General features: G+C 44.5%; 1 protein-coding gene across 1 annotated transcript in view; it reads left to right on the top strand.

Moving 5' to 3' along the window:
• USP46 (ubiquitin specific peptidase 46) overlaps positions 1 to 16,982 on the top strand; it is a 33,143-nt gene that overhangs the window by 1,163 nt on the left and 14,998 nt on the right. Inside the window, exons 2-4 of the mRNA XM_028743225.2 lie at positions 11,492 to 11,572; positions 14,281 to 14,494; positions 15,577 to 15,806. Coding sequence (XP_028599058.1) covers positions 11,492 to 11,572; positions 14,281 to 14,494; positions 15,577 to 15,806 — 525 coding nt within the window. The remainder of the gene's footprint in view (positions 1 to 11,491; positions 11,573 to 14,280; positions 14,495 to 15,576; positions 15,807 to 16,982) is intronic.

The raw sequence follows: 16,982 nt of genomic DNA, 5'->3' as shown, positions 1-16,982 counted from the left end.
TTGGAAACAAGGGAGGAATTGTTTTTTTCAGCGTGCAAACATGTTGGGCAGGTTCAAACATGAACATGTGATTTCCGTCTGGGCAGTGCTAGTCCCTCAAGGAAGCATGTGCTCCAAAAGGAACTCGTCCAGATGAGAGTTGTTTAAGCTTCTGTGAATAAGCCGAGCTAAGAGATATGGCCTTCAACCTGCCTCTCTTTTGAGTGAAACGAATAAATCAGGAGTTAGATGCTGGGCTTTGATCAGTTTTCTTCTTCTTCTCTTAGAAATTTAGTTAACCATGAAGTTTTTGCATTAAACTTCTTGACCTAATGTGTCAACATTTTCCAAACATTTTTCTCCTTTGTAGATTGGCAGCTAGATGATAAAAAGTGTCATTTATCTGAAGGGTGGAGGAGAGGCAATGCAAACTAGTTGCAGGAAAACTTGTACAGTAGTATCTCTTTAATGAATTGCAATATTTTGCAGGGTGTGGGCAAGTCCCCCCCCCCAAAAGGGTGAAAAGTCACCAGGTCCAGTGAGTCATCTCCTTGTGTGTCTGTAGGTAACAGATTGTGTGAAAAACAACTACCGGTACTTGCTTTACCAGTGTGTAGTGCTTAGACTGGAGGGCATCAATAGCTAGGGTGGTCCCTGCCTGCTGGAAAGAGGCAGTGGTAAAAACCACTCCTTAAGAAACCCTCCCTGCTCTCAGAAAATCTAAGTAACTACCCATCAGTTGCTAATCCCCTCTTCTTGGGCAAGGTTCTTGAGTGGGTGGTCACAGATGAGATCCAGGCACTCTTGGAGGAAAATGATTTTCTAGATTCATTTCAGTTGGGGCTTAGGCCCAGTTTTGGCACTGAAACTGCTTTGGTCGCCCTGTATGATGTTAGGAGAAAGACAGGAGAAATGTGTCCTTGTTAATTCTCCTTGACCTCTTACTGGCTTTCAATACCATTGCCCATGGTTTCCTTCTGGAGTGGCTGTCCGAGTTTGAGTGGGTGGCACCACTTTGCAGTGGTTCTGGTCCCACTTGGATGGCCGTTTCCAGAGGGTGATGCTTGGGGAACGTTCTTTGGTCCTGTGGAACCCTCATTGTGTGGTTCCTCAGGGCCAGTGCTGTTTTGCTAGAAAAAGAGGTGCCGGAACTCACTATGAACACTTCCCTTGGCAATGACACTCAACTGAGAGATGCCGTAACTGAATTCTGGTGAGTTCTGGGTCAAAAAAAAGTGCAAAAGTGCTGCTCAATTTATCCCCTATCAACATGAGACCTCTGAGTGGGGTTATCTGGAGTTTTGGAGCACATGGTCAGCAATCTGCTGATGACACACAGATCTACCTCTCCTTTACATCTGCAGCTGTGGCAGTGGATGTGTTGGAACATTGCCTTGCCTCGGTAATGGACTGGATGAGAGCCAACTGAGGCACTGTTAGTGGGTGGTTCCCTTGGCTGTATGGATGGGAGGTTGCCTGCTATTGATGGGGTTACACTCTCTCTGAAGGAGTGGGTACATAGCTTGGGGGTCCTCCTGGATCCTTTGCTGTCGCTTGAGGCTCAGGCGGCCTCAATGGCGTGGAGTGCCTTCCATCAACTTTGGCTGGTGGCCCAGCTGTGCCCCTGTCTGGATAGCCTAACCTCAGTCGTCTATGCTCTGATAGCCTCTAGGTTAGATTACTGCAATGTGTTAGATGTGGGGCTGCCTCTGAAGACAGTTCGGAAACTTCACCTGGTGCAGAATTCAGCAGCCAGGTTGCTCACCGACGTAAGATGGTGTGTGAATATTACACCGATCCTGGCCTGACAGCAATGACTGTAAATTAGCTTCCTGGTCCAATTCACAGTGTTGGTTTTGACTGATAAAGCCTTGAACTGCTCAAGGACCACCTCCTCATTTGTGGAATGCTCTCCTATGGGAGGTTCATCTGGCACCTTTATTATACAGCAAAAATGTTCCTCTTCAACCAGGCCTTTGGCCGATAAACAGTCTATGGCCTTTAAAATGTTTTTTTGGGGGGGTGGGGGTGGGGAGTTATAGGTTGGTTTTGTTCTTGTTCTTATTATGTACTTTATGGTTTTCTGTATTTTTATGCTGTGAACTGCCATGGGATCTTTGGTATAAATAATAATAATAATAATAATAATAATAATAATAATAATAATATATGAGAGCACATCACGAAATATGATGATGGACCAGCCTTGTGGTCCCAACACATGCTTATAACAGGAAGTGTAAGACCTGAGTCTTCAAGCTGATTCCTCCATCGCTTGCTCATTGAAGTCAAAAGGGGTTCTGAAAATGTGGGCCTTGAAGCAGCCTGTATTTCATTTCTAGTCTGGTGTCTTCCTTTCGTGACAGAACTTGTGTGTGCTGTTAAGCAGTGAGCTGGTCTGGTTTCCTTGCCTTTAATTTGGAAGATACTCAAGATGCAGTAGTAGGACAGGTTCTGAGACTCGCGCAGCACAACACAGCACAGCACAACACACACACACACACCACTTGCCTAGAAGGACCAATTTACTTTCTTATTTTGACAGTTAAATGACTCACGGTTGCATAAACATATACCAAAAAAAAAGTGACTTGGGAAATAGAATGATGATAATACATGTTCTGCCCTTCTCCTTAGTGGCCAAAAACTACCTTTCAACAACAGAGGCGTGTGGCAACTTCAGGACTAAAAGTACCGTACTCTGAAGTTAATTCCTAAAGCTGAAATCCTATATAAGCTTGCTTGGGATAAGTCCCACTGTACTCAATAACCCTTTCCCTTTGAGTAGACATGTATAGGATTTCATTGTAACATATTTATTAGGGCATTACTTTTCATGTACTAGCGAGAGTCTGCATTACCAGATACATGAAGTGTTATCCTCAGTTGACTGGTGTTGTGTTTGTGTGTCTTATTGTTGACATTTTATTATATTACCCTCCTTTCATCTGAAGGTTCCAGGGTGGATTGCAGCATATGAAAACACAATAAAATTAAAATAGAAATAAACATCAACAAGCTCGCCCTTAAAAGGATAATTCCATATATGTGTATATATATAGAGAGAGAGAGAGAGAGAGAATTTGTAAACTTGTGTGTCCAAATGGCAACAAAAATGCAGTTTGTGACAATTCTGTGTAAAGCTGTAGGTAAGCAAAGTGATCTTCACAACAACAGTAATTGGTGCTGTGAGCTAAACCACAGAGCCTAGGGCTTGCCGATCGGAAGGTTAGTGGTTCGAATCCCCGCAATGGGGTCAGCTCCCGTTGCTCAGTCCCAGCTCCTGCCAACCTAGCAGTTCGAAGTGCAAGTAGATAAATAGGTACCGCTCTGGCGGGAAGGTAAACAGTGTTTCCGTGCGCTGCTCTGGTTTGCCAAAAGCAGCTTATTCATGCTGGCCACATGACCTGGAAGCTGTCTGTGGACAAATGCCGGCTCCCTCGGCCTATAGAGCGAGATGAGCGCCGCAACCCCAGAGTCGTCTGCGACTGGACTTAACGGTCAGGGGACCCTTTACCTTTTCACATAGCAATGTGGGTTGAATCCACGTAGCCCCTTCCAACTCTACAATTCTGAGCAGGGGCTCTGTCTACTGAAGTGTGTGAGAAACTGCTTGGGGAGATGCAAGCTTTTTATCCAGTACCTAGTCCTGAAATGGGTTTTGTGTGTGTTTTATGGCCTATCCCTGGGCGTAGCCAGGACTTGGGGGGGGGGGCAGATCCCACATGATTCGTCAGTGAGTTAAGTATTTCTATTGTTTTACTTGAATTGGAGGGGGCAGCTGCCCCCTGCGCCCCCCCCATGACTACACCCATGAGCCCATCTGCATGTTCAGCAAAAGTCCACAGTGCAGTCTTCCTAGAGCTGTAAAATGCGTGTGGAGGATTACATGTTTGAATGATTTCCCCCCATTTAACCATTCTTTTCTGTGTTAGTGAAAAGGCAGTCAGCATAACATGGGTGGGTATTTTTTGCTTCCCTTCATGCCGTTTGATGATTCTGTAGTTGGAAGAGCAATAACAGAGACTCCTTTCTTCCTTTGAAGCGGTAGGAAGCCGCCTTGAAACAGTAGGGGGGCACAGAGAAATTCCTCACGTTTTTTTTTGCAGTGCAAAAACATTCTTGGGATTTCTTTGTTGGGGGCAAACAAAAATCAGGCCTGTTTGGGTCCCATGGAAGCTCTTGTCCCCCATCCTCACTTTCAGCCTCAATTACAAAAAGCTCCATGGCTCTACTGCCCCCCTGCCACAAACCAAGCAAAACAACAACAACATCCTAGACATGAGAGAAGGCTTTGCCACTGCTCTGCGTGTGTCGCAACAGAACAATGGGCTTTGATGAGTTGGAACAGAGACTAAACGGGGCAGAGCAATGGCTTTTATATTTGTACAGTACGCCACATCCCTCACTGCCCTCCATCCAGACAAGCAATAGGATTTCTCAGAGTTCAAGGACATATTCCAGACAGGCAGAAGCACTCAAGGAAGGCTGGTGAAGGGCTTGGTTCAAGAGGATTTGTGGCCTGGAGAAAGTCCCAAGGGTCTGTGTTTTCTCCATCCCTGGGATAAAAATTAAAATAAAATTACATAAAAAATAAAAATAATGCCGGGAGCCAAATCTGACTGCTGGGGATTTTGATTGCCTGTTTAGAGCCGCAAAATCTTCAGTCAAAATGTTTGCTTCATTAGTGGTAAAAATTAACTTGTATTCAAGGAGAGGTGGGAAAATTGGCTTTGTGGCATTTGAAACTGGAGTGTACTGTTTTTTGCTCCTATGTTTCATATTTTTGTGTTTGTATATTGCAAACCACCCTGTGATTGTTAGAGGAAGGGCGGTATAGAAATTTAATAAATAAAAATATTAAGAATAAAAGGAAGTATCCAAGTACAATATCTGAAGCCATTCCTCAGAACATCTTTCTGTTTTAGTTTCTATCCCCCCTTATTTTCAGGTTCTTGCAAGAACAGCTAGATACAGCCACTATCTTCCCTCCTTGCGGTGAGCCTGCATGTCCCTTGCTGATGATGTCATATGCGCCGTTCATCAGTGGTGGACAATGGATCCTTCCTATAACGTAGTGCACCTCTAAGCCTGTGGGGTCTTGACCTTCCTGGGGTCACTTGCAAGGCTGTTTGAGAGTCATGAGCACTATCCCCTCCTCTTTCTTGCCAATATTTTGTTGAAATGAGTTTTCTCAGTTGCCTTCATTGCCAGAAACAGCCGTACAGAGAACTGTGCTGAGGTCCCCAGTCACACCCAGCTTAAAAGGTTGAGAATTCCTGGAATAAGCGACACTATTTAAGAAACCATGTTTTGACTGGGAGGAAAGAATCCTGGACTCTCCTATTGATTTTTGTTTTGTTTCACTTGGAAACATTATGTTATCATGTGCACCTGAAATGAATACTGTAAATTGAGAATTAACGCTGGGGAATTAGACATATCGAATTTGGTTTGTCAGAGCAACCAGAAGGATCCTTGTTTAGTTACCATTGGTTGCCTGAAGATGATCATTTTTACAAGAGCGAATCCTCATGATGGAGAGCATTTAGACCATTCCTGAAATGGCAGAATTTATTCGGACTCTTGTGGGGATATAAGGATGAAGCTTCTAATTCTGACAAGTAAATAAATAAATCTATTTTCCAGCATATTAAATAGAAAGGAGGTCCGCCCCCACCAAAAAGAAAGGATTCTTCATGTCAAGGGTATTGGAGCTCATCCAGACTTTCTTTTGCACCATGCTTTCCAGGCACAGGCCTGTGAGAGCTTTGTGTCAGAGCAGTTTTGTTTCTCTCTGGGAAAACCTGTGTTTTACTGCTGAATCACAGCAAATGGCAATTCACAGAAAACCTGGTTGTTTGTTCTGATTCAGCAGTAAAATATGGGTTTTCCCACAGAAAGTGCCAACAGAGAGAGAGAGAGAGAGAGAGAGAGAGAAAGAGAGAGAGAGAGCTCAGAAATGCAACTTTAAAGCCTAGACCTGTATCCTGAGTCAAAGCAACAGCATTTTGTGCCTGGGCTCAGAACTAGATGGATCATTACAAAAGGAGATGGCAAGGTCGTGAGGGCTTTGGGGATTTTTTAAAATACAAAGCTGAAAGGCTAAAAAAAGAAAGAGAAAAAAATTGTTCCTCCTGTGACCCAGGGACATGTCAATTTATCCACCAACTAGGAAACCCAACAGCACATAGAACTTGCAGTGTTGCACTAATTGGAAAGAGGAAGGATGCGCAACAGGAGTTTTGGGATGTGATGCAGCAGCAAAGTAGGGAGAGCCAGGCTAAGATGTGCACAATATATGGGGAGGCCTCTGGCCTCATTGCATGCACCAAGATGTCACCAACTGGATAAAAGAGGCAGGGAAGGCCTGAGCCATTTAAGTTCATTCTAGGTTCCTTTGGGAGTCCAGATTTTGAAATAGTTGGGAAAAGAAAAAGGACGAAGATAGGCCTCTCCCAAATACAGCAGCCTGACCTGGTGTTTGGCGCCAGCTTTAGAAATACTCGAGTCCTCAAACTTAGTTGTATTTACTTTTGATATCTTTGAATCCTGTGGCTAGATCAAGTGATAACTCCATGAAAATCCTTCCAGCTTAAGGAAGAGTTAGCATGCTAGAGCTCTGACCAGCATGCTATGGAAATTGGCCACAATGAGGGTGTGGCAAAGTTCAATTTTAGTTTTGTGCATTTGGTGTAGTTCCGTTTATATGGGCTCCTTGAGAATGCTAGAAGAACAGTGACTGGTTTTGGCAGAGGGGTTTGTTATATTGAAGGAGGATTTCAACATGTGTCACTTCCATCTCACAGCCTGACGGGAGTTCTGCTCCCTCCTTTTATCTGTGGTCCTTCAGTGCTCCTTGATGAGTTTCACTCTTTCATAGGCACTGTTCCTCTTTTTATATCTTGCTGTGTTGCTAGCTGCTCCCTTTTCCAGTTTTTGCTTGTCTCGTGGTTGTTGGTTGTGGGACTCCATCCACTAAGGACTTGCTTCTTGTGACAAGTATTCCAGTTTCGCCAGGTAGACGGGGCTAGCCCTGACTTTCCAGAACAATATCAGTGATATGTGGGGCAGCAGCTGGAGCAATAGATTTCCTGTGCGTTATGTGTTTGTTCACATTCTCAAAGGATATACACTGATTTGAAAGGCAACAATGCTAAACCCCCCCACATAATATAACTCTCAATGCAATTTCTCTACAGCACCCTCTGGTGTCACACTTTTATAACACATTTTAATGTTTTAATTGACCAGTGTAAAGGTAAAGGGACCCCTGACCATTTGGTCCAGTCGTGACGGACTCTGGGGTTGCGGCGCTCATCTCGCTTTATTGGCCGAGGGAGCCGGCGTACAGCTTTCAGGTCATGTGGCGAGCATGACTAAGCCACTTCTGGCGAACCAGAGCAGCGCACGGTTCCTTCTGAAAAGTTTGCAGACAAAGCTTATGTGAGTTTGGACTAATTGACCAGTGTAGGTTAGTCCAAACTCGCATAAGCTTTGTCTGCAAACTTTCTAGAAGGAAAACCAATAAGCAGTTGGGTGGCAATTGTGGAATCTCTTTCCACGGTTTCTAGTCATGATGGCAAGAGTGATCCCTTGCATGTTGATGACGTCTGAAGTGGAGGACATGGTTCTGTCCCTGCTCATTCTATGTGCAGAAACGCATCAGTCTGACAATTGAATTTTAGGGTGTGCTGTTGGCATCCATCTGTCTTGAGAGACAATGTGTAGACACCATCCATTTAAAGCACACACCACAAATCCTGGAAACTGTAGTTTACCCCTCAGAGATCCTAGCACCCTTAAACTACAGTTCCTAGGATTTTTTGTGTGTGTGTGGGTAGGGAACATTTTAAATGTATGGTGTGCATGCAGTCTAAGTTTGATAAAAGCAATGCGCCAGTGTCTTCCACTGCACCTGAGGACGGTAGGTCAGCTTAGGGGACAAAGGGCAGGCCTGCTCTACCTTCCAAAATCCTATCACTGTCCTCTGCCTTCCAGAATCTGCCACCTGAGGCAGCCACCTTATTCTGCCTAATGGTAGGGTTGGCCCTCCATGATAGTTATATGGAACCTTTGAGTTTGGAGGCTGCATGCCACTGGTTACCAGCTGGTGGGAACAACTGGGAGCAACAGTGGGAGAGAGCTATTGCCCTGTTGGCCACTGTGGGGTTCTGGACTAGATGTGCTTTTTGGGGTTGGATTAGATTACCCTCAGGGTCCCGTCCAACTCTGCAATTCTATGATCCCGCAGGGCTTTTCTGATGTTCTTGTGATGTGTTGTCACTTGTTTCCCAAATCCTCTGCAGCACATTTCTCTGCATCACTCATAATCTTCCAGTTCAGCAGCTTCAGACTCTTTAAGTTAAGCGGTTGCTGCAGTTCAGCTGCAGAGGGAGAGAAAGAGAGAGAGGGAGAGAGAAAAGGAAAGAGAGTGATTGCTGCCATATATAATCTTCTCCACCTGCAGTAATCTGGCTTTTCTTCCCACACTTCATTCCTCCCTGGGATTCTGAACAATAGCTAAAATTATCTGTTTTGAGTTTGGTGCCAAATTTCAACATGTCATAATAGCTCCTGATGCTGTTGCACACATTATAGCAACTTGAGATGCCAATTTGTTTCCAATGCTTGTCAATCCCTGCAATGAGAATCTGTGACTTGAATAAATCCTTCCATTGATTGTGATTCTGTGTTGTATACTTCTGGGCATTATTATTATTATTATTATTATTATTATTATTATTATTATTATTATTATTATTTAAACCCAGTCTTTGAAAAGTGTATGGCCTGATTTTTGGATGTATAAAAAGCCTGGCAACTACACCTCAGACTTTTAGAATTTTGCAGATACAGGGTTGACAGTGGCAGATCCTAGCAGCTGCTCAAACATCCCATGTTTGGCAGCAAGCAGGATGCTAGTTTTTGTAGAAAAAGAAACTGAATGGGTGGACTACAGTACGTACTTGAGCACCAAGGACAGAGTTATAGGTGCAGTCTATAGGTCTGGAAATAGCAAGCCTGTTCAGAAGCAGTAGAGGAGCAAAAAAATAAATTGATTCCTTGCACTATACATCTACACTGCAATTATTATTATTATTATTTATTAAATTTGTATACTGCCCTGCCCTGCAGGTCTCAGGGCAGTTACAACATAAAAACACAATATTAAAAAATTACATAATACAGTGGTACCTCAGGTTAAGTACTTAATTCATTCCAGAGGTCCGTTCTTAACCAGAAACTGTTCTTAACCTGAAGCACCACTTTAGCTAATGGGGCCTCCTGCTGCCACCGCACTGCCGGAGCACGAATTCTGTTCTCATCCTGAAGCAAAGTGCTTAACCTGAAGCACTATTTCTGGGTTAGCGGAGTCTGTAACCTGAAGCGTATGTAACCTGAAGCATATGTAACCCGAGGTACCACTGTAAAGTACATAATAAAAACATAATAAAACAAAAACAATCCAATAACCCCCCTCCCCAACCCATTTTAAAAGCCCATTGGATGCCAATCAGCCAAAGAGAGAAATTTTGAAAACACATGACTAATGAATAAGCTGCTGGAGAATGAGTGTAGGCATGTGTACACAAACTTTGTGTGTGTGTGTGTGTGTTAGAGAGAGAGACAGAGCGACAGAGAGAAAGAGAATATGAAAACTTCGCAAATAGAAACTGACAATGTAAACCTCAACAAGGGAATAGAATGACAAGTAGCTGCAGGGGAAGAAAAGCAGCCACTCACAATTGTAAGAGAGATCACAAAAGTGGGAGAAAAGGACCTGACCTACATCTTTGTATTTAGCAAGTTAGCAGATGACATCAGTGAGAGAGGAGGGTCTCTGTGAAATGGTTTATTTTAAGACATAAATCTGTCAGATGGTTTACAAGCTAGTGAAACCAGTCATACACAAAGCGGCCACAAGGCCTGTGCACGAAGCACCCTATACTTTCAGGCCCTCTTGCATAAAAAGAAACATTTCCAGTGCTGATAGACACTTGGTAAGGGACACAGGAATCTAGACCACAAAGAACTTTATAGGGTACCGACAACAACATAAATTTGGTGCAAGAAATAACCAAGAGGCCAGTACAGCTGCTGCAAAATGACAAATACAATTTTGTATTAAGTTTTGTTGCTTCTCACCTGAGTTACGGATTTCTCCTTCTGAAGTCTTCAGGACCATCCCTATGTATAGAGATCAAACTACATGCAATCCTAAATGGGTATAAGCGTTCTATATGCATGTCCTTTATTCTTTAAGCTGCCAGGTTGCCTGACCATGGTGTGTTTAGGAAAGGCGATATAATCTCTTCCCTCCTGTAGTTTTGTGTCATAGATAAACGCTTTCAAAATCAGTAATCCTGGTACACTTTGCAGCAATGGAAAGTTAGGTCAACTGGACTCTGGGAATGCTTTTCCTTTTTCAGGGCTAATGGCAGCATGATGGATGGGTTGGATAAAAAAAACCCCTTTTGCCTGATCCTCCCTGGGATGCAAATGATATAATTTGAAATACAGATTCATAGTAGCTCAGCTCCAGGGCAACTGGAGTCACCCACAATTGTCTGCCTTTCCTTTGCCCTCTTCAGGAAAGGCTCAGGTGTCTTGGGGAACTGAGGTGTTCTGTGTGCCTGACGAAATTCAATACAGCCCTTTGTTCTCAGTGGGAACGGCTGGGATGGGATATGCAAAAACATCTGCAGCCTAAGGTTCAAAAATAGGGAAAGTGTTCCGGCGCATGAAACTTTAAAAAAAGAATCAAACCCAAATGCTTATGACTTTTATTACTGGCTGCCAACTGCAAGCAAGTTGATTTACATTTCAAGCCTACAAGCTCTCCGCAATTATCTCTTCTGATTTTCATTCAGCCGTTCCAGCTCTCTGAAAGCATTTATTTTGCTGGGGAAAAATCAGAGTCGCTTGCATTCATCCAAGCGAGAGAGAAAACATTGCTCTGGTTCCTCTCTCCCAACCCCTGCAAATCAGGCAAATAGAAGGGCTGATAAGGAAATGTTAGATTAGATTGCAGAGATGGATAAAATCAAATAACATAAAAAAAAGCCCTGGGGAGGGCCTGTTTATTTTTGTATATTGCTCTGTCTGGGAACCAGATGATGACAGGTTAATGGATGTGGAGTGAGAGATTTTGTTGGCAATCCATTCCCATGTCATGTGTTGGAAAGAATGGATCCTGTGCTCTGTTTCCAATTTAAAATCAATGGGGCTTGCATATGCTTCTTGGCATGCTGGATAACAGCCCTTTTCTCTTAACAAGCATTTTCAATGGGATGTTGGGTTTTCACAGAGTTCATGGCAGCCTCATGTCATTGGCTGAGCAGCGTTTGGGCTGTAAGTATTCAGAAATGTCTAAAACACTCCAGACAATCCATTTGGCACAGCTTTGGGGGAGGGCAGCAGGAAGCGACCTAACCTTTCAGGATATTTCTCAGACTTGTGTCATATTTTAACCTGAAACTAAAATAACTGGCTGTTTCCTTTTCCCTAGGGCACCAATGCCTCTGCTCTGGAAAAAGACATTGGGCCAGAGCAATTTCCAATCAATGAACACTACTTTGGACTGGTCAATGTAAGTATTACTGCTGTGGTGTCAGTTTCTGAAAACATATTTTATGACTTGCCCTGTCGCACCTTGGAGTACTGTCTAGAGGTGGAGATGTGTCCTCCATTTTGTTACACCTCTAGCTCCTCCATTTTGCTACACCTCCCTCCACTACCCCACCTGCTGGGTTAGACTCCCATGTTGCCCCACAGCAGTGGAAAGGGCTATGGGAGGATAGGTCGAGAGAATATGTAGCTTCTGCAGCACTGGTGGAACATCAGGAGAAGAGCATAAAAGGAGCACTGTTGGACCAGATTGACTAATTCAGTAGGTCTAAAGGCAATCTGGGTGCACCCTGGTGTGACTGGTACATTCTCCATGCCTGGGGCTGCCTGGTTGGTGGTGGTGACTTGTGACAGGGCCTTTTCAGTGGTGGCTCCTCATTTGTGGGATGCCCTTCTTAGTGAGGTGCAACTGTCTGCATCATTATTAGCTTTCAGGAGGAATCTGAAACCTTCTTGCTAGCCTAGGCATTTGGTGGCTGCAGAATACTTTCCCCAGCAACCCTGACATCACTGGATGAAAATTTGTATTTATTTGTAATTTTAGAATGTTTTAACTGCTTTTGGAATTTTTTTTTAATAATAATGTGGATATGTTTGCTGCTTTGGGCTCCTTAGAGAGGAAGGGCAGTTTATAAATCCTATCAATCAAATGCAGTTTGGTTGTTGTCATGAACCTTACCCAGAGCAGCAGTACAGACCTTGACTCAACATACCAGCCCAGACCCTAATATCACAGTTGGGTCTCAGCCAGAGCCTGTCAGCCAGGGACCCCTGGGATTTCTGGCGACAGCAACAACTAAGCCTAAACTTTCTGAGGAACTGGTGTCCTTGACCCCAAAGACCTCCATTCCCATGTCTGGCAGGCAATGAACTTGGTGTTGGGGTGGAGTGCTCACTCCAGGCCAAATGACTGCCCCTTTAAGGCCTTCCACACTACCAGGAAGGGGCAGAACATGCAAAGTGTAATATTTTCCAAGAAGGATAAAAGCCCTCCATCCAGCTTTAGACTTGCTGAGAGTAAGTTGCTCACTGGAAGTTTTCCAGTGGTCAGTAATTCTACACTGCATTGTGGATTATATTCTGGCCCGTGGGCTTCTGCTTGAGGTTAGGATAGGACACAGGTGTGGGCAGGTGCATCCATGTGTTCTGTATACAGTAGATCAGGACTTTCTTTCATGTGATTCCCCTTGATTTGTGGTCACTGATCAGATGATCTGCCCCCAAGCGCACAGGTATGGATAGTATGCCAGGTGCGCAGGAAAGAGAAACTACATGTGCCTCTCTCTGTGTTGAGCCAGTACATCATCCGAACTAGCCCACTTTTACCATGTTGACCATACTTTAAGTAAAGTAGAATTTGTAAAGGTCCAGCCACCCTGTTTTGAAGAAGGAAGCGAGTTCTGCATGTAAATCATGCATTTATGCCTTATCATAATAGGTTTTTAAAATACATATATATATTCAGGTGTAGGTCATGCATGGTAAAGGGCTCTCTGGGTCACCGACAAAAGTTATTTTGATGAGTGCTTTGAATACCGATTTTGGGAACTTCTAGAATAGTAACACTGGGCCTCTCCAGGTGTGCCTTTTATTAGTCCTTTATTTATGCTTGTGATCTAAATGGGACAGTTTTATGCAATGGCACTTTCAATACTGTTTGCACCTGGAAAAACATTGGAATGGACGTCCCACATCATTTCCAGTCAGTGCGTGTCCTGTAGCTTCCTGCTGAAACCCTGTAACATTTTATTCCACAAGTGTTCCAAGTGGGTGACCCGTTGTGCTATAATGAAAAATAGTGAAATCCAGTAATACAGTAATACTGGAAGAGCATTGCAAAACAACCATGAAGCAGAATGATGTGTGGATGGTCCAGTAAAAACCTGGCACTAATGCACTATTACTCCATCAATTATGTGTTGCAGAATACAGAAAGCCTGCAACTTACATGCATTTAACTTGTGCACATTCAGCTTTACGTGCATGGCTAATAATGATGATGATGATGATAGCAGAAAGGGTGTGGGGTTCCGACGGCCTTCTGGCAGTTCCCTCCCTGCAAGAAGTGAGGTTACACGGAACCCAGCAGGGCCTTCTTGGTAATGGCGCCTGCCCTGTGGAACGCCCTCCCATCAGATGTCAAGGAAAACAACAACTATCTGACTTTTAGAAGACATCTGAAGGCAGCCCTGTTTAGGGAAGTTTTTAATGTTTGATGTTTTGTCGTATTTTTTATATTCTAAGAACAACAACAACATTCCAGGAAAATTGAGTTTGGCAGTCCCGCCTGTCATTGAACCTAATAGGTTTTGACTATACATGAATTTGGCTTTAGAGTGTAACCCCTGCATAAGTTGCACACTTACTGTGAACCCACAAAAAAGCACCAAGTCTGAAGGGGCCTACTGTTTTTAAAACCATGTTACGCCTGACACCAGAACAAAACTGAAGAAGCCTGTTTTAGCATTACATAATTTTTATTCCTAGCTAAAGAGTAATACTTTGAAGCTCCACATACAGACCCGTTGACCTACATTCAATCTACAGTTATAGATTTCTCCTCTTCTACCGAGAGGAGAAAATACCGAGGCAAGGGAGATAGGATATTGGGTGTTGCACTAAGCTGCACTTCATGGTCTGCTCTCTCCCGTCCCCACTTTTATTTTGCAGTTTGGAAACACGTGCTACTGCAACTCCGTCCTGCAAGCCCTGTATTTCTGCCGGCCCTTTCGGGAAAATGTGCTGTCCTACAAGGCCCAGCAGAAAAAGAAGGAAAACCTCCTGACTTGCCTTGCAGACCTTTTCCACAGTATTGCCACGCAGAAGAAGAAAGTTGGAGTGATTCCACCCAAAAAGTTCATCTCGAGGTTACGAAAGGAGAATGGCAAGTATAGACTCGCACATCCTTTCAGACCATGGCCTTGATCCCAAACCGTTCTGGAAGGCTGCCGAGAGAGGAGAGGAGGGAGGAGTGGGTGTCCTCTCAGATATGCCTATGCTTTCTGGTCAGTTCTGCTGTCCAGTCCTCTGTGTTGCCTCGAGACAGAGGCCAGAGAAGGGAGTAGAGACAGTAGCAGCCCCCGTGAGGCTCAGTCCTTCCCTGTTGAGGACAGAGGCAGAAGTTAGAACAGGCATACCTTGGAAGTCAAATGGAATCCATTCTGGAAGTCCATTCGACTTTCAAAGCCTTCGGAAACCAAAGCACGGCTTCCGATTGGCTGCAGGAAGCTCCTGCAGTCAATTGGGAGCCCTGTCGGATGTTTGGCTTCCAAAAATAGTTCACAAACTGGAACAGTCACTTCTGGGTTTGTGACGTTTGGGAGCCAAAACGTTCGAGAACGAGGCTGTTTGAAAACCAAGGTGCAGCCGTACTGTAGTTCTCTCTGGGCAATGTGGCCGCTCAATCTTCCTTGCTGCACTGCTCAGAGAAAGAGGGGGAGATGCAATTCAGAGGGTGAGGTGGCTACTCCTTCAAGGGTTCCTCCTTGCTTGCTTTTGTGCTCTCTCTGGGCAGTCTTGCTGGGCCCAGATTCTCCCTGTCACACCAGAAGGTGAGTGAGGGGGCAGAGGCAGAAATCACCACCAAGGGAAATGACAGGTGAGCAATCAGATGCCCTTGTGGCTGCATGGACCACACATGTGGGCAAGCAAGTGAAGACAGCCCTGTGCGGACTGTGCTCTCAGGCTGTGGGGAGGAGGTGCTGCTTAAATACAGTGGTACCTCGGGTTACATAGGCTTCAGGTTACCGACTCTGCTAACCCAGAAATAGTCTTCAGGTTAAGAACTTTGCTTCAGGTTGAGAACAGAAATCGTGCTCCCGTGGTGCAGCGGCAGCAGGAGGCCCCATTAGCTAAAGTGGTGCTTCAGGTTAAGAACAGTTTCTGGTTAAGTACAGACCTCCGGAACGAATTAAGTACTTAACCCGAGGTACCACTGTATATGCCTTCCTCCTGTTTTTTCTACAGATCTCTTTGACAACTACATGCAACAAGACGCCCATGAGTTTTTAAACTACTTACTGAATACCGTCGCCGACATTCTGCAAGAGGAGAAGAAGCAGGAAAAGCAAAACGGCAAACTGAAAAACGGCAACATGAACGAAGCGGAAGAGAACAACAAGCAAGAACTCACCTGGGTGCATGAGATTTTTCAGGGAACGCTGACTAATGAAACGAGATGCTTGAACTGTGAAACTGTAAGCACTGGGCTTGTTGGTGGTTTCCTGAAAATAGTTAGATTACTTTATAGCAGCTTGTAGAGCTAAATATGTCGCTTTATGAAGCCGTTCAAGAAATATGAGTGTTTCTATGGAGTAAAGCAGCTATTGTCTATGTATATTTATTTGGGGCTTTGGATAACGTTGGTTAATCCACCCCCCCCCCCCGTGTTGAACCTTCCTAAGACAAGGACAAATTATTCCCCAACCTTGTCTCTTTGCATACAAATATGGGAAGCTGCATTATACTGAGTCAGACCATCTAGTTCAATATTCTGCACTGAATGGCAGTGGTTGTGCAGGATTTCAGTCAGGATTCTTTCCCAGCTCTCACTGGGGGTGTCAGGTTTTGAACCTGGGACTTCTGCATGCAGAGCAGATGATCTACATGTAAGCTTTGGTCCTTCCCCATAAGAGAGCCCCACATGTGACATATTGCATCTTAAGGTATTGTAAATGTGTACATGCCTCCGCTGAGGTTAATTTGAGTTTGGAGCAGCTCCAGGAATTACTTGTGGCAAAATAAGAATGAGGTTACCCTTCTCCAAACTTCTGCTATCCCCTTTTTCCTGAAACTGAATTGGAGGCACACATCACTCTTAAACCTCAGTTGGCATGGGCCAATCTATGTTCTTAGGTTGGTACTCTAGTGTGTTTGGAGTTCCCAATTTTCTTCCCATGGGGGTGAGAACTGAACAGGATTGCATTCTGGTGAGGAGAGGGTCTAATCAGGGTTTCCCAAACTTGGCTCTCCAGCTGTTTTTGTACCACAACTCCCATCATCCCTAGCTATCAGGACCAGTAGTCAGGGATGATGGGAATTGTAGTCCAAAATCAGCTGGAGACTCAAGTTTGGGAAACCGTGGTCTAACGTTAATGCACCAATCCAGATGACCTCATCACACAAACTGCTGTTATATTGTTAAGGCTCTGGGATTTCACTTCTGTCACTAATGAAAATTTGGCGGGGGCCGTCTGGATCAAGGCTGTGCTGCAGGGTGGGGGAAGGATTAGACCCATTTCCCCAGCATTGGAGCCCCAATCCAAGTTGGGGTGTGTGAAGAGAACCATGGTTGGACACTCTAAATGCAGAGTTCCAGCAGAACAAGCTTGGCCCTGGGAAAGACTTACCAGAGCTCGAAAGAACCCACCTCT

Source organism: Podarcis muralis, chromosome 9, assembly GCF_964188315.1.
Source record: "Podarcis muralis chromosome 9, rPodMur119.hap1.1, whole genome shotgun sequence".
Taxonomy (NCBI): domain Eukaryota; kingdom Metazoa; phylum Chordata; class Lepidosauria; order Squamata; family Lacertidae; genus Podarcis; species Podarcis muralis.
The sequence above is the reverse complement of the archived record's forward strand: the minus strand, read 5'-3'. Positions and strand labels throughout refer to the sequence as shown.